This window comes from Balaenoptera acutorostrata, chromosome 1 (genome assembly GCF_949987535.1).
Source record: "Balaenoptera acutorostrata chromosome 1, mBalAcu1.1, whole genome shotgun sequence".
Lineage (NCBI taxonomy): Eukaryota > Metazoa > Chordata > Mammalia > Artiodactyla > Balaenopteridae > Balaenoptera > Balaenoptera acutorostrata.
In genome coordinates, this window is record NC_080064.1 from 119,487,192 (window position 1) to 119,513,089 (window position 25,898).

General features: G+C 37.6%; 2 protein-coding genes across 2 annotated transcripts in view; both read left to right on the plus strand.

The window, feature by feature from the left end:
* The window catches only part of ATF6 (activating transcription factor 6), a 228,199-nt gene that overhangs the window by 140,534 nt on the left and 61,767 nt on the right, over positions 1-25,898 (plus strand). The gene's annotated exons all lie outside the window — the stretch shown is intronic.
* LOC103019429 (proteasome activator complex subunit 3-like) lies at positions 3,319-4,131 on the plus strand. Its single transcript, XM_057555060.1, has one exon. The coding sequence runs from the start codon at positions 3,319-3,321 to the stop codon at positions 4,129-4,131; it is 813 nt and encodes a 270-aa protein (XP_057411043.1).

Genomic DNA, 25,898 nt, shown 5'->3' on the forward strand with positions numbered 1-25,898 from the left:
TGTTACTTTCCTACCAACTGCTATCTCATTAACAAGGACAGGAAACATTACGAAAAAATAAAACTCTTACGTCCCACTAGAAAAAAAGAGCAGCTGAATCCCCCAAAGGATTTTATATTTTATCATTAGACAACTAAAGAAAATAATTTCATATAAATGGCTTCATTAATCACTGTCATAATTTAAGTAGAAAGAAACTTCCCTACTTCTTTAAAAGAGCAACTAGGGGCTTCCCTGGTGGCGCAGTGGTTGAGAATCTGCCTGCCAATGCAGGGGACACGGGTTCGAGCCCTGGTCTGGGAAGATCCCACATGCCGCGGAGCAACTAGGCCCGTGAGCCACAACTACTGAGCGTGCGCGTCTGGAGCCTGTGCTCTGCAACAAGAGAGGCCGCCATAGTGAGAGGCCCGCGCACCGCGATGAGGAGTGGCCCCCGCTTGCCGCAACTAGAGAAAGCCCTCGCACAGAAACGAAGACCCAACACAGCCATAAATAATAAATAAATAAATTAAAAAAAAAAAAAAGTCGGTGGTGGGGAGTAAAAGGTATTGATTGTATGCCTTTAAAAAAAAAAAAAAAGAGCAACTAGAAATGTTTTCTGTTTGAAAACAGAGTAACCATTTGTTAAACCATATATACCACTGAGGGTGTTTTTGGTATAAGAGGGAATTTCCATGCTGGCGCCATCGTAACCTTTTATAGCCAAAGTTATGAAGAAAATCAACATATGGGCAATTGTGGTCATGTTTTAAGATTTGCTTTTTCTTTTCTGTTTGATAGCCCTATCTAAATTTCCATAAAGTTGAATGTAAATATGTGTGTGTAAAAACGTATATCTAATTCACCTCTTAGGAGAGGTTTAATATAAGTATAAATAGAAATTATCTACCTAAGCCCCCCCCCAAAATTACATAGTATTGAATTCTGCCTTTTCTCATCTCTCCACATCTAAAACGATCACTACATACTGTTAATTTTACTTCTAAGATATTCTTTTTTTTTTTTTCCTAAGATATTCCTGATGCTTCTCTTTCAACCCCATCACCACCACTTAAAATGAGGCATACTTTCCCATTTGGATTATGGCACAGTCTCTCTTCCTTTAGTTTCTTCTTCAAGTTCACCTCCACCATTGAAATCATACACATCTGTGTGTATTTTTTCCCTGCCTAAATGTCCTTCATCGGCTTTTATGAAATCCAGGTTCCTAAAGCATGGCAAATAGGGCCCTGCCTCCATGAGCTGGTCCTTGCTTACTTCTCCTGCCTCATTTCCTGCCACTTCCCTTATATCTTAAGATCCAACTTACCAGTAATCCCCCATTGCCTCCCTCACATACGTACACACCTTTATCTCCCCTGCCCCACCTCTGAACATATAATTACTGTCACCACAACCTTCTTTGTCATTCCTGAGAGACTTGAATTGATCTGAACACAGAAACCATCTTTGAATTTTCAACTCCTGACTGGGGCTGGACAACTTAATTGCTAGTTTGTTAGTATAGGTATCTTAATATCTTACATGTGTAGTTGAAGCTATGATGAGCTTCCCAGATCCCTCCTCAGGACTAAAGTTTTTATTTCCCAATTGCTAAAAGTCTTGCTACCAAAGAACCCTCTTCAGGAACTGCTTTGACCCCACCTCAGGACAACTCTGAAGGGCATTTCCCAGTTCCCCATGGGGTCAGTTGAGGCCTTGAGATTGCATCGAAATCCAACTTCTCCCTGTTCTGTCTCTTTCTTTCCGCAGGTGTTTATCTTAAGAGCACTCCCTAATAAACCTCCTGTAAGCAACTTCTCTGCTTGCTGGGGAACCCAACCTGTAACATGTTTGTCTTGTTGATTTTTTTTCCCTTTCAGTTCTAGATTTTGTGAAGTTATAGTTAGCTAAAATCTTACTAAGTCAGGATCATTTCATCAGACATGTATTGAGCACCTGCTCCATGCCAGCTGCAAAAGAAATGAATTAAGACTTGGCCCCTGCCCTGAAGGAGTTTACAGTCTGGCTGAGGTGACAATTACATTTGAAACCATACTATAGCATCTTTAGAAAAATCCTTTTTTTAACTATACTTCAATAATTTTAGAATAAAAGTCACAAAGGCATGGATTTTGCTCTGTGGTACTGCAGAGGACAAAAGGAAAATATTTCAGGGAAAGGAAAATGAATATAAATAAATAGGGTGAAAGTTTAGAAGTTTACAGAATTTGTCTCTATGATTCTGGAAACCTTTAAGGAAAAGGTAGTTTTTTCATTTTTTATTTTGAAATAAGTTTGAACTTACAGAGAAGTTAGAAGAATAATACTGAATTCTCATACACTCTTTATACAGATTCATCAATTTTTACCATTTCTCCACATGATTTAGCAATCTCATTCTCTACACACACACACACACACACACACACACACTTTTTCTGAACCATCTGAGAATAGATTAAATATATCATGTCACTTTATCCCTTAATACTGTAGTGTGTACTTCCTAAAAACAAGGACTTAACCTCTGTAACAACCATACACTTATCAAATTCAGGAAGTTTGACTGTGTTACGTTAATTTACAGTCCAGATTCAATTGTTAATTATTCCCCAAAAGATGAATTTTAAGAAGAGTCATATAACTTAACATTTGTAATTTAAACTAAAAATTGTATGAAGTAAGCCATAGAAGATCTCAGAAGTCTACTAACTTGATTGAAATACAATAGTGAAGTGAACTCACTTCTGACTTTCTAAGAGGAAAGCATGGATAGGCCCAGGTTACCTGTAAAGGTGTGACTTGAGGCTCTCCAGAAGTGAGCCTTGCTCTGGAGAGCCCATTTTGTGAGATGCCTTTCAAAAGAGATCGTGTTTGCTGGATCCAGGGATTGTGGACTTCCTTGAGCTCCTATGTAAAGCGGACCGACTTGTCATTGCCTGGTCTTCACAGCTTAAGTTTAACGATGTTCTTGAAAGTGGCTTCCCGCCAGCCAGGCCAGTAGGTAGGGGAGGCGCAGCTCAGATAACTAGATCCAGCTGGGACCCCTAACACGTGGTCTTCGGTGCTCTAGCGGCAAGGCACTGGAAGCCTAGGCTGGTCTCACGAAGCCTGTCTGCCGGCCTCTTGGCCAGGGCGCCGTCCGGAGGGCGTGGTCAGCGTGTGGCTCCCGCTTTCTCCGCGCGCCGGCCCGCAGGGACCTCCGGGACGTCTTTTCGCCCTGGCAGGGCCTGGTCTGTTGGGAGTTGGTGGTGGCGGCGGAAGCGCAAACCCAGCCTGCGGAGGAGGGAGGAACTCAGGCCGTGTCCGCCCCAACACTCGACGACCCTGGAGGTCATGGCTTCCCCGCTGAAGCTGGAGCAGGACGTGCAGGGGAAAGTAGATTCATTTCGGGCCCGCATCGCCCAGGAGGCCGAGGATCTGGTGTCCACCTTCTTCCCTCAGAAGCTGTCAGAGCTGGATAGTTGGGTTCAGGAGCTCCGCCTGCAAGACCTATCCATAATACGTTCGGTGCCAGCCCCAGAGACCCCCGTCGCCCCAGACACTGCGGGGGATGGGCCCAACCGGGATCGGCTGCCTCTGCAGACCCAGTCCTCCATCAAAGTACTAGCACTGCCAGGCGGCGAGGGGCAGCTTCTGCGAAGCAACCAGCATCTGGTGGAGCTGATTCAGCACGTAAAACCCGAGATCGAGCTGCTGAGAGAGAAATGCAGCACCGTGCGGATGTGGGTGCAGCTGCTCCTCCCAAAGGCGGAGGACGGCAACAACTTCGGAGTGTCTATCCAGGAAGACACCGCGGACCAGCTGTGGACCGTGGAGAGCACAGCAGCCTCCTATCTACGCCGCTTCTCCACCTATTACAACACCCAGGCCAAGTTGGTATCCAAGACAGTGAAATACCCCCAGGTGGAAGATTATCGCCGCACTGTAGCCGAGGTCAACGAAAAGGAGTACCAGAGTGTGCGCCAGATCCTGCTCCATGTACGGAACCAGTATGCCACCTTGCATGATGTAACCCTCAAAAACATTGAGAAGATCGAGACCCCTCGGAGCACCAACGCCGACAACCTATACCGAGGACCTTTCTCCACCCCACTTTCCTTCAGGAGTTGGCTGAGCTGTTCAGGCAGCTGGAAGGCTGGTTCTTGATGACTCTACAGGTGATGAAACGACTGGAAATGTGCGTTACTCTTTAGTGACAGTTTCGTATAGCTTATCCTCATACTGAATCCTCTTTTGGTGTGATTTTTATTTGATTTTTCTTCCAGGAGAGAGAATGGGCAGAAGCCATCTGGTAGAAGGTAGTAGGGTTGGACAGGGAGAAAGGACTGCCATTTTTAAAAGTAGCTTTGTAGATGAATGTTGGCCAAGGTTTCTTTTTTTATGGCATTGGTGACATTGAATGGTTTCAGGGGTTAATTAAAAAAACCCTAAAGTTTAAAAGAAAGTTAAATGAAGGTTTTCCTAAGGTTCCACTCTATGTTACTTTGTTCAAACGTCAGAAATTCTCCATTTATACCATCATTTCTTTTTTGCAAGAAAAGGAGTTTAAAGGGATGTGTTAAGGTCATTGTATGCTTTCAATTTAACAGATTGAAATAAAACTTGGTTTTACCGTATTTTGATGGCCTAAGTGTGCTTATCTGAACTTTAATTTTCAGATGTATAGTTTCCCTTCTCCTCAGCTGGACTCGTACCCTTGATATTTTTCAACTCTGATGCGTAAGAAAAATGAGCATGTAAGGAGCCATAGGTCTTAACTGTTCTAAAGAAATGGACATCCATACCTCCCTTAGAATGAAGAGAAATCTGTGACAGCGGCTTCCTTGCACAACCTTCTACCATCTCAGTGTCTTCTACTTTCCTTTTACACACAATTTAGAATTTCTTCTATGTATCCATTTATCTCTTAAGTCCCTGCCAAGTCCTTCAAGCTTTATATCACATTTTCTTCTCAACCAATTTTCATCTCCGTTCCCCTTTTGTCTCTTAAGATATTTCTTATAGGCTCTCATAAGAGTTTTCCTCTCAAATTATATGGGTCATTTAAAAAATCTAAATACTCTAAAATGTGACTGGGTTTTTTCCTCCTGACTGCTTTTGCTGCCTGGTTGAGGGGAAACTGTTGTCATCTTCTCAATAGTGATCTATACTGTTGGTATATTTCAAGTCCAGCATTTTCAGATTTCATTTGCAGGTAAGATAAATTACTGTACCCCGAGTCACCTTCTGCATCAGAGAGTTTCTTGTGACGTGATATGATGAATCATTCTTCCGTAGCGGTTTTTGTTCAGAATTTTATCTTTTTTGATGATGAAGATACTTCAGCCAGCTGAAGTGTATTTATTGAAACATTTCTTTTTTCAGTTTTAGTATTATTTGAGAATCTTCATCACTCAAAAACACCACCTGTGGAACTTACATAATACACACTTAGAAAAAGTGAGAGCGGGAGCCTTTTTATAGATAGGAATGGGATTATCCCTGTGTACAAGTGACAGCTTCATCTCTTTTTCCTATTCAACTAACTGCGCCCTGAATCCTTATAATATTTTCAAGACTGTATACATACGTAAGTTGTGAGCTTAATCTTTTAATGTATTTTTATAGTAGTATTTTCATGCAATAAATTATTTCTCAAATGAGTTATTGGTAGGGAAATTATGAGGAATTAAATTTATTTTTTGTGAGAAATGAGAATGTTATTTCCCATTGAAATTTCTTTTCCACAAGATGCAAGACCCTCTGAAACTAGGTAACTATATAAGTCAGAGTCCAGAATCTATTACTGAAACTTACATAATTCTACCTTTTTTCCCCCTTTGTGCAATATCTTTGTAGGAATATATTTCTTGCTACAAATGAAACTACCTTCAGATCTTGCTTTAGATAGGGTCAAAACATGATTATTTTGTCTACTCTTTTAATTGATCCTAATCATCCCTCCCCTTTCCCCTTTCCCCATTTAATGAGCGAAATCACTTTTGAATGAGACTATTTAGGAGTTTCTTTTCAACAATGCGTTTTGGTTGCCAAGGGTGAAAACCAGCACAAACCTTTATTATACAGACTTGACTCTAAAAGCTGCTATGAAAGCATTTCCTATTTAACAGCAAGAATTGTTTAAGATGAAAGCAGAGATGTTTTCTTTTGCATCTTTTTTTTTTAATTAATTAATTTATTTTTGGCTGTGTTGGGTCTTCGTTTCTGTGCGAGGGCTTTCTCTAGTTGCAGCAAGCGGGGTCCACTCTTCATCGCGGTCGGTGCGCGGGCCTCTCACTATCGCGGCCTCTCTTGTTGTGGAGCACAGGCTCCAGACGCGCAGGCTCAGTAGTTGTGGCGCACGGGCTTAGTTGCTCCGTGGCATGTGGGATCTTCCCGGACCAGGGCTCGAACCCGTGTGCCCTGCATTGGCAGGCGGATTCTCAACCACTGCACCACCAGGGAAGCTCCTTTTACATCTTTTTTTAAAAAAAGAAATATTTCTTAGTCTGACCACACCACATTTCTAGCGGGTGGTTTTTTGTTTTTCTAGGGTGGATAGTGATGCCCATTAAGTTTTTTCTGAGGTGGTGTCTACCACCTGAGTCTACCCAGGAAGTGCCTAATGATTTTTGGCTTTTCTTTTGCTTTTTCATTTTCCTTATCTGTTTGACCTGAAGGAGTAAAACAACTGTTTCTTCATGAGTGAAGTGAATTAGAGATAAAATTCTGTTTGAATCACCTTTTTAAAAATTTTTACTTACAGTTACATCTGTATAACTTATAACCTTATAACTGGGCCTGTCCTTACTAAAATGAATATGACTTTGTGTCTATTCTGACCTATATAGATTAGAAAAAATTTGTAACTGGTTTAGTGGAAGCTTTATTTTCAAAGTGAACTTCTAAAAAATTATGCCACGGTAAAACAAGTTTATTCTTTCATTGAACTTCTGAAAAGCCTGAATCTTTCACATTGCACCTTATAAAACAACAAAAGATATTGCCTAATAGAAAGACTTTTGTTTGCATTTAACATTCTTCCTCAAGAGTTCTCTTGGGCTTCCCTGGTGGCGCAGTGGTTGAGAATCTGCCTGCCAATGCAGGGGACATGGGTTCAAGCCCTGGTCTGGGAAGATCCCACATGCCGCGGAGCAACTAGGCCCGTGAGCCACAATTACTGAGCCTGCGGGTCTGGAGCCTGTGCTCCGCAACAGAAGAGGCCGCAATAGTGAGAGGCCCGCGCACCGTGATGAAGAGCGGCCCCCACTTGCTGCAACTAGAGAAAGCCCTCACACAGAAACGGAGACCTAACACAGCCATAAATAAATTAAAAAAAAAAAAAAGAGTTCTTTTTATTTTCCTTGTAAGGTATTAAATCTGATTCAGATAAGTGCCAGGAATCCTACATCAGTTCATATCATTTGACAGGCATTTAATTGCATGCCAGTGTGTAGTGGACGATGTAAGGGAAGTCCAATTGTTGCTTGTTTTTCAACCGTAGTTAATCATCTAACGTTTAAAATATCTGTTCCATATATAATACAACCATCATCTTTTGCTTGTTCCTTATACTCTTAAGCTGTCAAACCCTATGCCAGATTGAAATAAATTGTCTCTAATACCCAAACATGTCTTTTACTAAAAAAATATGCATGTCCTTTGTAGTTAAGGAATTCTGGTATTTGCATTTTATTCCCTGTTCTAACACTATATCAAAATTGGAGCTGGATTGCTTTTATAAAGTCCCTACTTCTGCAAAAATCAAGTCCTTTATTATTTCCCCTTCTTGCAAATGGTTGCAAAAGCTTTTATAATAATAAACCTATTATAGGAACTGGTGTCAAAACATGATATCCAATATGAATCATTTGCTAATTGTTAGCACTTAAAGCCCCTTTTAATTCCTTTTTAAAAGTCAGCTGAATTGAGAATGTGTGTAATGATGTTTTGTTCTTAGGAAATGGTTTGAAAAAATCATTTGAAATTAAATAATTTTAGTTTTAAGTTCTTTTTGTGACTCATGAAAACTACTAACTCAGATTTGATTGGAAATTCTAAAATTGGTAGATCTGGTTTTTAGAACTGAGTGAAATACATTTTTTAAGCCATATAAATGATATAGAAGAGGTTTAATTTTAAAGTTCTTAAACTTTGGAGCTTAGAGGGTTTTTTAAAATTATTGAATTGTTTATAAATTCTTTGGTTAGAGGCAACATTTTTTTTTTTTTTTAAGAAAACTTGTTTTGTAGTTTTCAACATACAAGTCCTGTACGTGTTTTGCTAGGTTTATACCTAAAGTCTTTTTTTTTTTTTTGAGCAATTGCATATGGTATTGTATTTTTTTTTTTTAAAGATTGATTGATTGATTGATTGATTGATTGCTGTGTTGGGTCTTCGTTTCTGTGCTAGGGCTTTCTCCAGTTGCGGCAAGCGGGGGCCACTCCTCATCGCTGCGCGCGGGCCTCTCACTATTGCGGCCCCTCCTGCCGCGGAGCACAGGCTCCAGACGCGCAGGCTCAGCAGCTGTGGTGCTTAGCTGCTCCACGGCACATGGGATCCTCCCAGACCAGGGCTAAAACCCATATCCCCTGCATCGGCAGGCGGACTCTCAACCACTGCGCCACCAGGGAAGCCCTAGAGGCAACATTTTTTTATAGTCTTTATGAGGTTTTCATATTTCTACAGAACTCTTACCAAATGACCTCAGCCATTAATAGATAACTATGCTATCAATTTAAAATGTTTTTTCAATTTCAAAAGGACTATCTCAATGCTCAGAAATTTGAAGAACCGGGAGAAATCATCCATAACCCACTAGTTTAACAAAATTACTGAAACATATTTGTGGGTTTCATTTATTTTAAAGAATACATACATGTCTTCATATTATTGCAACAAAGATTATACATACTTCTGTAGCAGATAAGCATTTATATATAAACCCAGTTTTACTAATTAGAATTTCATTTGGCCGATATCCCCAGATCCAGATAGCAATAAACCCCATTTCATTTTGTCTTTCAAGGATTCTTAAGGCTCTGTTACCTAACTGTGAGAATGATATTCATCTAGGGCAGGGGTTTTGAGTAGAGTATGGAAAATAGAGATCAAGTAGCAAGGAAGACATGTTGCCTAGACGACGATGAGAATGTCTAGATATTTATATTAGGATTTTACTCTGCTTTTGAGTTGAGGTTCCATAATGGCATTAGCCATTTTATTATTTAGTGTTAATCCCCTCCCCCCTCAAAAATTTTTTTATTACCTTATAAATATGTTCAAGAAAGCAATTACATTGTCTTATACTGATTAGATGAGTTGTTCCTGCTTACATGATTTGGTACGAGTAGGAGGGAACCCTACTTCCTCTGTCAACATTTAAACATTTCTGAAAGATGCTATTGTGCACTGACATCAAGGCATTTTTTAAAAATTCCTGATCTTTTTGAAAAAACAAAGGACTCAGTCAGTTACAGAAACAGGTGCTGGACCACCCTTGTTCTCTGCATTACAACACTGTACTGCTAACACATTATCTGCCTACCTCGAACTGAAATTATCCATGGGAAGCAGAATAGAAATATAGAAGTTTCATGACTTATCTTTTCATCAACAATAATAGGTATTTAATATTAGATGATTCTACATTTGTATATATTTTTTCTTTGCTTTCTTTATTGTGATAAGTCTTCAAGTTCCTAAAGTTCAATTAGCAGAATCTTATCAGTGAAGCTTAGTGATCCCCGTCACTCAAATTTAAAATATTTCAGTACTAAACTGAATTTAATGAATTCTCTCACATAGAGAATGTCAAGTGTTATTTTTACTTATTGGTGAAAAGCTAGCAGGAGCTAATGGACAGGAATTAAACCTGCAATCAGAATTAAGTTCCTTTTACAACTTGGCCATTTATTTTGGCTTTGTTATTTAATCTCACTCTTAACAAAGTTTTACAGCGTTACCTTGGAAATACCATTTGCTTCAGATAATATAGCATTTTGAAATTCTTGAATAAATATATAGTTTCCAATTAAGATTTTGGAGATTGAGGGATGTACTTTTGCCCCATTAATTTTACAGATGAAGAAATTTAGATCCAGAGAATTATATAACATCATACAACTCGTGTGACAAAAGTCTAGAAGCCAAATCATCTTCCATTTCAGGCTAGTGCTTTTTTCACTGCATTGTACTACCTCCTTTTTATTAATAAATGAGATTATGTTAAAAGGGAGTTCTAAAAACGTGCAAACCAGTAGAATTCCATAAATTAACATATCCCTATGAACTGGTGTATTATTGTGTTCTGCGAAATTTAAGAGAAGTTGAAATGTTTCTGAACCAGAATGGGCTGTAATATTTTTACTTAATTAAAGATTATATAAAGAAATCTAAAACAATCTCTAAATTTTTATGTTAACTGTAACTTTATTTGGGTCATAAAAATGACCCTTACTAAACAAAACTCAGGAGTTTCAATACCTCCAGTTCCACTTCTCCTTCTGAGGAGGCATTATTCTATACTATCAGGCATGCCACTTATGTTGGAAGGAGGTGCTGTTAGAGCATTTGGAGATAGATGGCGAGAAGTTTAGTACACGATTTTGTTTATTTCACTTTTGAATATATGGGTTTAAAATATCCTACTGACCCAGTACCCCAACCCTCATTCTTCACCACCAAAGAACTGCTAAGTGGAGTTGTCATGGCTCTGTCCCTAATAACCTACAGAATAAAGGGGGAAAGCAGAGGAGCTGTAGTTTTTTGTTGGAGACGAAGGCTCAAAGGGCCATTTCCCAAGAGAAGTTTATCCTCTAGAGCTGCACTGTGTTCACTACAGTAGCCACTAGTCTTCAAATGTAACTTGTCCTAATGGAGATGTGCTGTAAGTATAAACTGCACACTAGAGTTTGAAGACTTAGAGCTTGAAGAAGAAAAAATAAAATATCTCAGTAATTTTTACATTGATTACATACGTCTTGCATGATAATATTTTTGGGTATATTGGGTTCAATAAAATAGATTATTAAAATTAATTTCACCCATTTCTTTTTACTTTTTACTGTGTACTAGTAAGTTTACATGTGGCTTGCATATATGGTTTGCAGTATATTTGCATTAGACAGCATGCCTAGAGCTAAGGTTTCTAGAGTAATTGGGATGAGTCTTGAAGCTGAACCAAAACCTACAGTGATATATGATGGGGACATTAACCGTAGACATCGATTTGTCATCTTTTCATAATGTACAATTCAGTAAAAGTGAATCAAGCCTTCTCAGAATTCAGCTTGATCTTGGAACTTGGAATGCCTAAAGGAGTGGTTGGCTAGCATGCCCCTTAAGCATACCTTCTAAATATCACATCTCTTATCCAGACTTACGGTGAGAGCTTAGAGTACTGATATTCTATGTTGCTAATTCAGGGTGACTCCATATGCTTTAGAAACCAAATAGACGACAAGGTTAACATCTTATTTTGATGACTGAGACACTTTCCTAACAGTTTTTACCTGGATGAAAGAATAATGTACCTCTGGTACCTACAAATACCTACAGGCAAAATCAGGCTCTTCCTCAGGGAGCAGCATTTGAGCACTCAATTAAATCCCGAAAATTCCACTGAATTCCCGTAATACTGTTTCTTTGTATTATTTTTGTATAATATATAATGTCTATTTTCTCTAAATAAGTTTCTTGAGAAGAGTGAGGGTCTTTCACTCTTTATCCCTCATGGTGTTTTGCATATAGTAAATTTATAAAGTATTTTGAATTACACTGAACTAAACCAAAACTGGATCAAACTAAAGGAAATTGTTTTCTCATAAGACATATAGTAAGTGAGCCACTTTGTTACAATTGAGCATGTTTGTGGATGTATACCCAGGAATATGTAACGACGAGAGACATCTAAAAATTTGATCAGAATTAAACAAAGACCAATTTTAGGCATCTAATTAAACATTTTTTCTTATCACAATAATATAAATGTTTTAAAGTACTTCTGGTAATTCTCCTTCAATATTCCCAGTGATTTCCTTAAGCCTTTCACCCTGCAACAGCTGCAAGTTATTCCAAACATGTGTACTGAATTCCCATGCTGTGTAAGCCCATTTGAAAACATTTCTCTCACCCCATTAACAGCATCAGTAATTCTCTTATTACTTTTCTAACCAAGAGTTACGGAGAAATAAGTCTAGTATATCAAAGAGTGAAGAATTTTGTTCTTCAAAACTGATTCTCTGTGGTCATGAACATAATGCTTTACCCTTCCAGATTTCTGTATTTAAAAAGTTAAATAATTTCTTAAATACTTAAAAGTTACATAGTTTATTAAATACTTTAAAAAGTATTCTCTTAAGTATTAGAATTCTCTTAGATTTTAAGTTTTATTTGCTAATAAATATAAAGACAAAGCATTCTGGTTAAAAATTATTTCATAAGTTTTAAACAATTTGAAAAGTATAGTGAACTCAACCATCACTGTCTTATTCCTCTACTTTTTTAATATCGGTGAACATTTTTCTCTGCTTCTTTCCTACATTTTATGCTGTGAGACAAGCTCAAAATTATTGAACCCATTATCTGTATATTTCATAGCTTACTCCACTACTTCTATTAGGCACCCATCTGGAGCTGAAGAAATTTGACAGACTAATATGCTTGCTATTCTGTAGAGGAGTAATGAAAAGGCCATATTTTTGAGTTTCATGAGCTGAGGGTTAATATTTTCAATAAGAAACCAATAAGTTGAATATAACCTTTTGCATTTAAATTCCACATTATTGCACTGTATTATAAGAAGTCCTAAAGACCACATAGTTCATATGGTAGGAAGTATTAAATGTTACTTAAGAATCTAATTTCTGTTTATACTTTTAGAAAGAATTAAGAGTAATGGCAACAAATGAAGTCAGAATAGCTTGATTAAAGGAAGCAAATAATTGTAGTTTATTAAAAGAATATCTCCTTACTCTTATAGTATGTGCTAATTCTTTGCTTTTCAAGTACATAAATTTATGTATTACCTGAGACATGCTCATTCTGTAAAACTTTTGTGTAAAACTAATGAACTTTAGCCCCATAAGAAAATTTGAAAATAAAAATGACATTTGAAAAATGAAAACTTTGATAATTCCCATAGCAAAGGCTATTAAGAATTATTGTAGTCAGAAAGAAATATTAAATAAGTATAAAATATTTCTTTTAGCTCTTCCATTCCTACCTCAGAAGTTATTTAAATTTATTCAGAAAGGTTTAATATAAAAGTTCTGCCTAGAAAATAAATTTGAGACTTTTAGTATTACTTCACAGTAGTACTATTCTAAATATATGTTTATACAAGAGGCAGATTGGTGTTCCTTTTAATGAACTAATGCTAGGATATAGTTATTCCTTTAATTATTTAGTCTCATTGAAACTTAATTAATTTCTAAATTAACTAGATTTACTCTGAAATTAGTTCTGAAAGTTTTAGCTACACTGTCAGATTAATGGCTAATTTTTTTAAATTTAATTTTTATTTTATTCTGGAGTATAGGTGATATACAATGTTGTGGTAGTTTCAGGTGTACAGCAAAGTGATTCAGTTATACATATACAGATACCCACTCTTTTTCAGATTCTTCTCTCATATAGGTTATTGCAGAATATTGAGTAGAGTTCCCTCTGCCATACAGTAGGTCATTGCTGATTTTCTATTGTATATATAGTAGTGTGTATATGTTAATCCCAAACTTGATCTCTTCTCAGTAATTTAAAGAAGCAGTATTATTTCATTAAACCATCAAATTGTACCTGCGCATTGATTAACATATCCTGAGGATTTACTGATCTGTTATTTTGTTCAAGTGTATATGAAACTCTTTCTGTACATGTTCTTGGGCTCACCATTAGTATTAATGCATTCACTAACTTACATTTGGCAATACTTTTGCTGTATAACCTTAGTAACATCGTTATGATGTTTTAGTATAAAATTACAGTAGAGAGACCACTGTGTCAATCACCCAAACATTATTCTGTCCTGTTAACCCACAAACATTATTCTTAACTGTCATAGAACAGGTTTTCCTGTTTGTCATACATATGAAGTATTTGAATGTATTTATGCGAAGTAATTTTTAAAGCCAGTTACTCTTGAATGACCAAGCATATTCTTCAGTCCCAACATTCCTCCCTACCCCCATCCCCAGTAAACTTAAGAAATACATCAGTTGGATTTCTGTTCATAGTTTTGGCAATACTAATGTGTGCAGCAGACAGCAGCTATTTTTTAGATTTTGAGCTTGCTCTTGGATCATAAATAAATAAATAGCCAAGGTATATACTCACCTGAAGTTTGGTGGTTTAAAACCACTATACTATAATTTTAACCTACTATTTTATATTGGAGTGATTTTATTTTCTAGAAAAGTTTTATATTCTGAAAGTTGTCATCCAATTGTACTTTGATCATTCTTTGACTGCCCACAATATAGCCACACATTTATTTCCTCTCTGTGAACAAAGAAAATCGTTTAACAATTCTCAATTCTTTTCATGAACAAGATATATCCTAGGAGCTGTGGAAATAATAGATTCAAAGATTTATAGGACTGTTTCCACTACTCATGACTTAAAACATACAAGAATAATTCCTAACATATAAGATTGCCTATACCTATTTTGACATTAACATTTTAATATGTGACTGTGTTAGAATTGTTCATGCATATGCATTTTAGGATCCTATTGATAATATTGAAATAATTATACTCACCTTTATTTATAATCATCCCTAGTTCTTTCTTTCATATAATTATCTATCATTCTTATAGGTTAGAGGCTGTAAAGATTATCTCTGATGAAAAATTTTTTTCCCAGTGTATTTAACATCCTGATATTATATGATTCAGAGTTATGTTACAGGTGGCATATGCTTCCTGATCACACACCAAAGAGAGACGAGAAGTACACAAGGGAAAGAGTGGAAATTTTATGTTATAGACAAATACGACGTGTTAGATAATTATGTTGGTTAAGTTGCTGATGGATATTGATTTCCTTTTATTTAGGGACATCCCAGAAACCTATCTAGGTAGTGGGCAGAATCCAGCACCCTTAGCAATTTGATAAATTGCCTTTCATGAGTGAATTGTATTTTCTTCTTTGGAGGTCTCACCGTCATTTTTTCTTGGTGATTTTAGAAACATTTATTTTGATGTGGTGATTGTTGGTATATTTGAATAAAATTGTTATCGCTGGAGCTTGGTCTAAGTTCCAGCTAGGCCTCAATTTTTTCGAATGAGGGCATGGGCTGTAAGATCTCTGAGGTCTCTTCCTGCCCTATGACTCTGTGATTTTGCTAATAAAATTTCTGTCATATTTTGGTTGACTTTTTGAATGTAATAGCAGACTTTTAAGAAAATCTCCTACATGAGACTTGAGACATGAGATTTGTGGTCAGGAGGGAGATGATCATAAAGCCTTCAAAGAAAAAGAAATGTATGAGCTAAGTCATGTAAGGTGGAAAGGTAATCCCAGCACAGAATAATAAAGATCAAGGGCAATACAGACACAAGGACCCTCACTGCTAAGTTAAGTATACCTGAAAGAATGTGGTGGGAAAGAAAGGAAATAAAGGAAATCTTTTGCGTTTATTAGATTTCAGGGAGTACTGTACAAGATAAGGTTGGAGAAGGAAATTGGGACCAGATTTTCAGTTTATTGGCTATCACCTTCTTAGTTAAATATGTATTCTATATTTATATGCTTTTTGAATGTCCCATATATAGCAGAAGTTGGGAAATAGAAAAACTTCAGGAAAATATTAGATTGCTTTGGATTATTATTATTACTTTTTTAACATTTTAGAACGCAGCAGTTTGGTATGTTTGCTTAATAATTGTGAGTATGTTGAAACAAAGAAAAGGGTCAGATTAGTCAACTGAATGTCTTTTCCTGCCTTTATTATTTGGTATTCACTTACTAAACACTTTCCTTGGTGGGTTTTTAAAAATAGTACCTATTTGTTTTCCTTATTGTTAGTCTTTTATTTTCCTTTTTAGTTTATTGATCCTCTTTATAATTGCCTGATACTTCAGTCAGGCATTTCAGATTGTCATTCTACACATCTTTTGAGTTCTGTGTTGGTAGATGATTTTTTACAATCTTTGAATGTCAGAGCTCACAACCATTTGATAGATCTAAAGAGCATATCTATAACCATATTTCCTAATAAAATATTTACTTATTGGGAGTAAAGATTCAAAACTCAGAGAAAAAAATCCCCCTGCCCCCACCCAAAAAACCCTTCTAGAATAAGGAACATTATCTTTGTATAGTATCTTGCCTAAGGTCTCCCATCTATTCAGAGTCTGATTATGAGGAACCCTCTTTTGTGTGACCTGGCATTCCAGGGCAGGGCTCAGCACATCTTATTTCCTCTAGTGCTTCACCATTAATTACTCATATCAGCACTTGTGAAGGTCTCACACTGCAGAGTGAACTCCAGCTTAGGTTCTTGTTACATTGTTTTGAGTGTTTCCATAGGTAAGTGTTGGGCAGTATCTTAAAATGATGGCTTCTGTTTCTTAGAGGCATCTGTTTAACAGCTGAACTCTGATGAGGAGAGTAAGTGGTTTCCAATAAGTGTGATCTCCTCCAGTTGTATTCCTCATTTTACTGTTTCTGATGAGGAAGATATTTTCTATTTGGGTGCCCTAAACTTTCTCCTTTCTCTATTTTATGCATGTGTGTTTTGCTTTGTTTTGTTTTTGCCATCTTTAAAACTAAGGAAGTTTGTAAAGAAACATTATAACATCTCTAGACATATAAGTCTCTTAAATTGAGTATACTTCATGTTCTATTGACTTGACTCCCTGTAACAATAAGAAAAAGGATTCACCCATTCACTTATTCACTTTTTTTTAAGTTTTAATGAGTTTCTATTATTTGCCCAATTTACTCTAGTGCTGTGAGTACAGAAATTCCAAACTTCTGGGCTTCCCTGGTGGCGCAGTGGTTGAGAATCTGCCTGCCAATGCAGGGGACACGGGTTCGAGCCCTGGTCTGGGAAGATCCCACATGCCATGGAGCAACTAGGCCCGTGAGCCACAACTACTGAGCCTGCGCGTCTGGAGCCTGTGCTCCGCAACAAGAGAGGCTGCGATAGTGAGAGGCCCGCGCATCGCGATGAAGAGTGGCCCCCGCTTGCCGCAACTAGAGAAAGCCCTCGCACAGAAACTAAGACCCAACACAGCCAAAAATAAATAATAAATAAATAATAAATTAATTAAAAAAAAAAAAAAAAAAGAAATTCCAAACTTCTTATCTCTTCTAAGTCATCTTTGTAGTGACCAGCCTATTCTAAGTCATCTTTGTAGTGACCAGCCCTAAATTCCTTTTATTCGTAGTAGTGTATCTCATCATATTAAGAATACAGATCGGGAATAATATTTGTTTTGGTGGAATTTAAGATGTATTGGGAAAAGAGTGCATTTAATTGTTGGAAAGAGATTAAGATTAAAAAGATTTTCTAAGGATATGAGTGAATAATAACCATGATGATAGAATAACCACAAACTGACCAGAGCAATTTAATCTATTAAATCAACAATTTTCTATTAAATCATGTCTGGGATGTTAGAAAATGATAATCTGAAATGAAATGGTCATTAATTGCGAGAATACAGTCTCTTATAAAATGCTTTTACTAAAGATTTCTCACTGTTTCACTGTAAATGAAATCTAACCATTTAAGCACATTTTGTCTATAAGTGAATCTTTTTGTTTCAATGTAAATAAAGTAATTGTTATAGCGTGAAAGTCATTTGTTTACAAGATATGAAACAATTTTGAGTGAGATAATTTTTTTCACTAAAAAGAAATCATTCATGTTAAAATATTTATTGAGTACCTTTAGTCTGAGATGCTGGGAATTGAGAGATGTTTTCTCTTTAAAGCAGTGATTCATCATCCTTTTTTGATCATGGACTGCTTCCCTCTCCCAAGAAAAATGTATTTACATATTTAAGTAGAAAGTCTCTTATAACTTAAGGAAGCCCATGGAGCCCACCATTATAAATCTTACCCTGAAGGAATGCAGCCCAGTAGAAACAGACATATGAACACAAACTATAATATGTTAAGCGATTTAATAGGGGGGGGGGTTGTGGAAACACAAATGAGGGGCAGTTAATTTTGCCTAGGCCTAGGTGGTAGAGAATGGAAACGCAAAGAGAAGTGGGTGGGTAGGATTGGTCCCAGAAGGTTGAGAATGGAGTTGATACTTTAATTATACCTTAACAGTTGACTAAAAATCAAAACAGTGACAAAACCAAATGCTGGAAAGGATATGGAGAAATTGGATCACTCATACATTGCTGATGGGAATGTAAGATAATATAGCCACTCTGCATTAGATATGAGACCAAAAACACAAGTAAGAAAATTTTACAAAATAAATTTGACTTCTTCAAAAGTAAAAACTTTTATGCTTCAAAGGACACTATTAAGAAAGAGAAAAGAGAACTCACAGAATAGGAGAAACTATTTGCAAATCATATATCTTATAAGGGACTTATATCCAGAATATATAAAGAAATCTTACAACTCAACAATAAAAAGACAACTCAATTTTAAAATGGGCAAGGGATTTGTGTAGACATTTCTCCAAAGAAGATATACAAAAAGGCTAATAACACAAAAAAAGATATTCAATATCATTAGCCATTAGTAGAAATTAAAACTAAGAAGTGTTTAAAGTATTTATTTAATGATTCACTTGAAAATAACAATAATGAAACAATTATATTTTAAAATAGATAACATTTTTTTTAAACATCTTTATTGGAGTATAATTGCTTTACAATGGTGTGTTAGTTTCTGCTTTATAACAAAGTGAATCAGTTATACATATACATATGTTCCCATATCTCTTCCCTCTTGCATCTCCCTCCCTCCCACCCTCCCTATCCCACCCCCTAGGTGGTCACAAAGCACCAAGCTGATCTCCCTGTGCTATGCGGCTGCTTCCCACTAGCTATCTATTTTACATTTGGTAGTGTATATATGTCCATGACACTCTCTCACCCTGTCACATCTCACCCCTCCCCCTCCCCATATCCTCAAGTCCATTCTCTAGTAGGTCTGTGTCTTTATTCCCGTCTTGCCACTAGGTTCTTCATGACCTTTTTTTTTTTTTTCCTTAGATTCCATATATATGTGTTAGCATACTGTATTTGTTTTTCTCTTTCTGACTTACTTCACTCTGTATGACAGACTCTAACTCCATCCACCTCATTACAAATACCTCCATTTTATTTCTTTTTATGGCTGAGTAATATTCCATTGTATATATGTGCCACGTCTTCTTTATCCATTCATTTGATGATGGACACTTAGGTTGCTTCCATGTCCTGGCTATTGTAAATAGAGCTGCAATGAACATTTTGGTACATGACTCTCTTTGAATTATGGTTTCCTCAGGGTATATGCCCAGTAGTGGGATTGCTGGGTCATATGGTAGTTCTATTTTTAGTTTTTTAAGGAACCTCCATACTGTTCTCCATAGTGTCTGTATCAATTTACATTCCCACCAACAGTGCAAGAGTGTTCCCTTTCCTCCACACCCTCTCCAGCATTTGTTGTTTCTAGATTTTTTGATGATGGCCATTCTGACCGGTGTGAGATGATACCTCATTGTAGTTTTGATTTGCATTTCTCTAATGATTAATGATGTTGAGCATTCTTTCATGTGTCTGTTGGCCATCTGTATATCTTCTTTGGAGAAATGTCTATTTAGATCTTCTGCCCATTTTTGGATTGGGTTGTTTGTTTTTTTGTTATTGAGCTGCATGAGCTGCTTGTAAATCTTGGAGATTAATCCTTTGTCAGTTGCTTCATTTGCAAATATTTTCTCCCATTCTGAGGGTTGTCTTTTGGTCTTGTTTATGGTTTCCTTTGCTGTGCAAAAGCTTTTCAGTTTCATTAGGTCCCATTTGTTTATTTGTGTTCTTATTTCCATTTCTCTAGGGACTGGGTCAAAAAGGATCTTGCTATGATTTATGTCATAGAGTGTTCTGCCTATGTTTTCCTCTAAGAGTTTGATAGTGTCTGGCCTTACACTTAGGTCTTTAATCCATTTTGAGTTTATTTTTGTGTATGGTGTCAGGGAGTGTTCTAATTTCATACTTTTACATGTACCTGTCCAATTTTCCCAGCACCACTTATTGAAGAGGCTGTCTTTTCTCCACTGTATATGCTTGCCTCCTTTATCGAAGATAAGGTGACCATATGTGCGTGGGTTTATCTCTGGGCTTTCTATCCTGTTCCATTGATCTATATTTCTGTTTTTGTGCCAGTACCAAACTGTCTTGATTACTGTAGCTTTGTAATATAGTCTGAAGTCAGGGAGCCTGATTCCTCCAGCTCCATTTTTCGTTCTCAAGATTGCTTTGGCTATTCGGGGTCGATAACATTTTTAATGAAAAATAATTATATACTAAAGAGGAAAAATTTTTTTTACTGAGAAGAGTGGCATTGTTTTACAGTTCTGCAAATGTCTAATCTGATTTAATAAAGTAGCAGGATTCTCATGTATTTCTGCATTCAATATGTTGTAATATGTTGTTTTGGTTGAAATATATGAAGAAAATACAGTTATGTAATTGGAAAAGGGAGGAGTATTTTAATACTCTTTTCAGATAATTGTGGGTTATTTTTTTGATACAGCATCAAAGCTCAACAAGTGATCATTTCTTAAAAGATTAGTTCAAGATGGAATCTGACATCATATCAGTGTAACTTGTATACTCTGTAACATTAAAAGCCATCGATCTGTCTTGTACTTTGGAACTTTTACCTATGGATGATTTTGTAATATCATCCACCGGTCATTTGAAAAATATTGATTCACTGAACTATCCATATCTTCCAGATATTAACATATTTCATTATACAATATTTAAAAAATCACATTCATTAATATCACTACTAATCACATCAAGAAAGTCATGCTCATGGTGGTGGATACTATGTTTCCAAAATTCTGATTTTTGCTTGACAGCTCAAATTTTATCATTTGCAATACATATTGTTGACTGTTTTCTTTGAAGTGACATGCTTGCTTCTCTTACTTTCACGAAAACGTCTGATGAATACCCAAGCCTGAGTAACAGTAGTTTGTCAGTCACTATTTCAAGTTAAAGTGTGTAGTTCATGGGACTTCCCTGGTGGTCCAGTGGTTAAGACTCCGTGCTCCCAGTGCAGGGTTCGATCCCTGGTCAGGGAACTAGATCCCGCGTGCCACAACTAAAAGAACCCGCATGCTGCAACCAAAAAAAAAAAAGATCTGGCGTGCCACAACTAAGACCCGGTGCAGCCAAATAAATAAATATTAAAAAAAAATAAAGTGTGTAGTTCAGCTGGCAACTTAGTCACTTAAGTTTTTTTTTTCCCGTCACAGAGAGTATTAATAATTTTTACTGCTTTGACAAGGATATTCTTAATTGGAATTGGCTTTTAAAGTTTTTATATTCATCTATTTATTCATTCATTGATTCATTTTTACTATGAGTATGTGGCAGCGAAGAATACATGATTACTATTATAGTTTGGTGCTACCACCTAGATTCATGCCAAGGCCCAGCAGTTTTACCTTGCCTTTTCACCATTGGTTCAGATTTCAACAGAGTGAAAAAAGGCAAATAATGTCTTCTTATTATTATGAAAATAGTTTGAACTTACAGAGCTGCTGAAAGGGTCTTAGGGGCCCTTGCCTCCTGGAGGCAGAGAGCTAGTTAAAAAGCTATTATTAAAACTCTCCTGTAGCTAACTTATTTATATTATAAACCATTTTGGGGTATCTATCATGTGAAAGACTGTAATAGATCCTGGGGATTCACCAATGAACAAAACAGATAAAAATGCCAGCTGTTGTAGAGCTCGCTTATAAAGGATAAAGACAGTAAGCGTTAGGGAGAAAAGTAAAGCAGAGAAGGGAAAGGATTTGAGTGTGTTTGGTGGGGATGTGTTGTACAATTTAACCAAGGTAGCCAAGAAAGGCCTCAATGAGAAGTTGACATTTGAGTGAAGATTTGAAGGGGGTGAAGGTACATGCCATGCACATATTTTAGGAGAGGATATTCCTGGGGGAACAGCAAGTGCAAAGGCCCTGAGGCAAGAACATTTGCATTTGTGAGGAACAAGAAAGGAGGCTGTTGCAGCTGGAGCATAATTAAGGAAAGAACCATAGAAGATGATGTCAGAGAAGTAATTAGGTGGGTCATAACATATACATCTTTAAAGGCCATTGAGGTTATTTTAATTTTCCTCTGAGATTGGAAGTCATTGGAGCATTTTGATGTACATTTTAACAGGATCATTCTGGTTGCTGTGATGAGAATAGACTTTAAGGAGGGAAGAGCAGAAGTGGGCAGACCATTTAAGAGGCTATTGTAATTATACAGACAATGGATGAAGATGGCTTGGACTGATGGTTAGATTCTGGATATATTTAGAAGGTAGAATCAGTAGGTTTTGCTGATGGATTGGATGTGGAGTATGAGAAGCATACTACAATATTTTTGACCTGAGCACCCTAGAAGAATGGCCTTACCACTCAGTGGGAAACACTATGGGAGAAGTACATTTGAGAGGTCTACCAGGAGCTTAGTTTTGGATATCATTTTTTTTTAATTAATTAATTTATTTATTTATGGCTGTGTTGGGTCTTTGTTTCTGTGCGAGGGCTTTCTCTAGTTGCGACAAGCGGGGGCCACTCTTCATCGCGGTGCGCGGGCCTGTCACTATTGCGGCCTCTCTTGTTGCGGGGCACAGGCTCCAGACGCGCAGGCTCAGTAATTGTGGCTCACGGGCCCAGTTGCTCCGCGGCATGTGGGATCTTCCCAGACCAGGACTCGAACCCGTGTCCCCTGCATTGGCAGGCAGATTCTCAACCACTGCGCCACCAGGGAAGCCCCAGTTTTGGATATCTTAACCATGAGATGTCCAAGGGGATGTTTTGAGTAGGCAGTTGTATATAGGAGTCAAGGCCAAGGGAGTGAGATGGGCTAGAAATGTAAATTTGGGAGTCATCAGTATATAGATAATATTTAAAACCCTGTGACTAAATGAGATTACCAAGGAGTGAGTAGAGGTATACGAGAGGAGCTAATGCGGACTTATGCTTGGGAATGAGGGGCATATTTAGTGTTGAGGGTAAGAAAAATGGAGGAGTCTAAGATGATTTTAGGTTTCTGTTTGGATAACTAGGTAGAAATAGATGAGTTAATAACTAAAATAGTAAACACAGGGGGAAGATAAATTGTAGTTTAAATACCCTGTTAACGAATATTTCAGTGGAGATGTTTAGTGAACAGTTGTAAATATGGGTCTTCAGTTACGTTTTGAGAGGTTTGAGCCAGACATATACTTCAAGTCATGGGACTAGATGAGAATGCCAAGTGACAATATGGATTGAAAAAAGATTCATCTGGGGGGCTTCCCTGGTGGCACAGTGGTTAAGAATCTGCCTGCCAATGCAGGGGACACGGGTTTGAGCCCTGGTCCGGGAAGATCCCACATGCCGCATAGCAGCAGCTAAGCCCATGCGCCACAACTACTGAGCCTGTGCTCTAGAGCCCGCGAGCCACAACTACTGAAGCCTGCGCGCCTAGAGCCTGTGCTCCGCAACAAGAGAAGCCACTGCAATCAGAAGCCCATGCACCACAATAAAGAGTAGCCCCTGCTCGCCGCAACTAAAGAAAAGAAAGCCCGCACGCAGCAACGAAGACCCAATGCAGCCAAAAATAAATAAATTTTTTTAAAAATTAAAAAAAGAAAAAAGATTCATCTGTAAGAAACACGAGTAATTAATGTTGGATGTGGTGTAAGAGAAGGCAACAACAACAAAAACATTGGAGGGGAATGAGAACTAAGAGATTTTGAGAAGGGAAAGTTGCATGTCAAATGCTGCAGAGAAAAATCTAGGGTGAGGACTGGGTAAAAGCAAGTGGCTTTGTCAATTAGAATATAATATTTTTGAGTATGGTTATGGTAGAATGGTAGTGACAGAGTCAATTTTCATTACTTTGGGCATCAAATGGGAAATAAGGAGGTCCATTGATTTATGACTCACTCGATTATATTTTATCTACCTAAAATAATGCCATGATTAATCTAATTAAAATTAATATTTAGGTCAGACATTAACTGGAAGTATCAAATATGTCAGAAATGGAATTACAGCTCTGTGCTAGTAATGTTTCTTGGTTGTAAACAACAGAAACCTACTGTAACTTAAAGCAGAAACTGCAGACATTAAGCAGAAAAGGAATTTATTGGAAGGCTATTTGTTAGTTCACAGACTCCATGGAAGGCTGGAGAATTCAGCTTGAAACGTGGTGGGAACCAAAGGAGGCCACACAGCCAAGAACACAGCCATTGTCTCAGCTCAAGAAGTTGGGTTAGGACCACCAACCACTCAGCACCCCACAGCTTGCTAGCACTGCTGCCAGTGGCAGACTCTCTTCACAGCTATGAATAATCTGTATCCCTCTGAGTCTTTATTCACTAATGCCCAAGTCTTTGAACTTAAAAGGAGTATGTGATTGGCCAAGCTTAGGTCACATGTCCATGCTCTAGTTGCCGGAGAGCTGGGAGAGAGACTGTGTCTCATTGCTTCAGGCTTCTGTAGTTGGAGCTATTTCCCTCACAAAAACTCACTCAGTGGTGATACCAACAAATAGAAAAGCTATTGGAATGCTGGATAGCCAAAGCAACAGCTAGTACTATAAAAACTAAGTACAAAATCTTAAAGATTAGGGAAACTAATTTGAAATTCACATGACCAAATTGAAAATTATTTAATCAGCTCAGGAATGTAATCCATGGCTTGCCTTACCAATATTAAATATCAAGAGTATCAAATTAAAAACTTGGCTATGATCTCTCCTGCTTTGTACCATATAGTATAGGCCCTTCAGTGTCCTCTCTCCCAAATCTCTGGGCCCCTATAACCTACACTGGTATTCATGATGGCAGCCTGATCAAACTAAATAGAGGCAACACTACTGAACCTACTAGTAGGAGCACATTTCTAGGGATGAGATTAGTCTCAGCTAGACCTGGATGGATATTAGGAGTAGCTGTGACCCTTTGGAGGGGAAAGAGAAAAATACCACTCTGCAGAAGAGCAAATTGGGTTGAGGCTAGGGGAAAAGTGCTTTGGGCCACAGCAGAAGCTGAGTGGCTGGGCCGGGCCAGGGATTGGGTGGGGTAGGAGACATTATCAGTGGAGGGAAGCAGAGAAAGGCATGTGTTGCACAGATAGTGGCTGCCCAAATTCTTCAAATAACTAGGCCTGTGAAATTTTTTTTTTTTTTTTTGGTACTAGGATTTAACTTGATTTCTAAAGGTGCTTCCCTGCCAGAAGACCATTATGTAGTCTCCCCACAGAGGAAAAGACCCTTTATCTGTGTAATTCAAATAAAACTAGACTTTTTTGCTTGTACTTTTAAAAGACTAATTTTGGCATAGTGACACATCCAAAAGAAATACAAATCCCAAACTTCCAAAACTTGATAAGTCATGTAGCTCTTTAATGGAGTCTACTGAAGGTACTTTAAAGGGAGTATTAAATCAAACAACAGACAGCAAAATGTCCCCATTGCCCCCCCCCCCCGCCACACACACACAGAGTCACTGCCCCAGTCTCTCTTCTGTCACACAAAGGCCGCAGCTCAAATTATAAAAGTGCTTTCATTCCTAGGCTCAGGAGTTTGGATCAGTTGTAAGTGCCTGTCACCCTCGGTTTCCTTTATTCAGCAGTGGAACCGTGGCTCTCCACTGCGAGGTGGAAAGGAATAAACCCAGACAGCAGTGTCAATGCCCATGCTCATGTTACCTGTTGCACTTCCTCAAGCACTTCTCTGACCTCAAACTTTTGAATC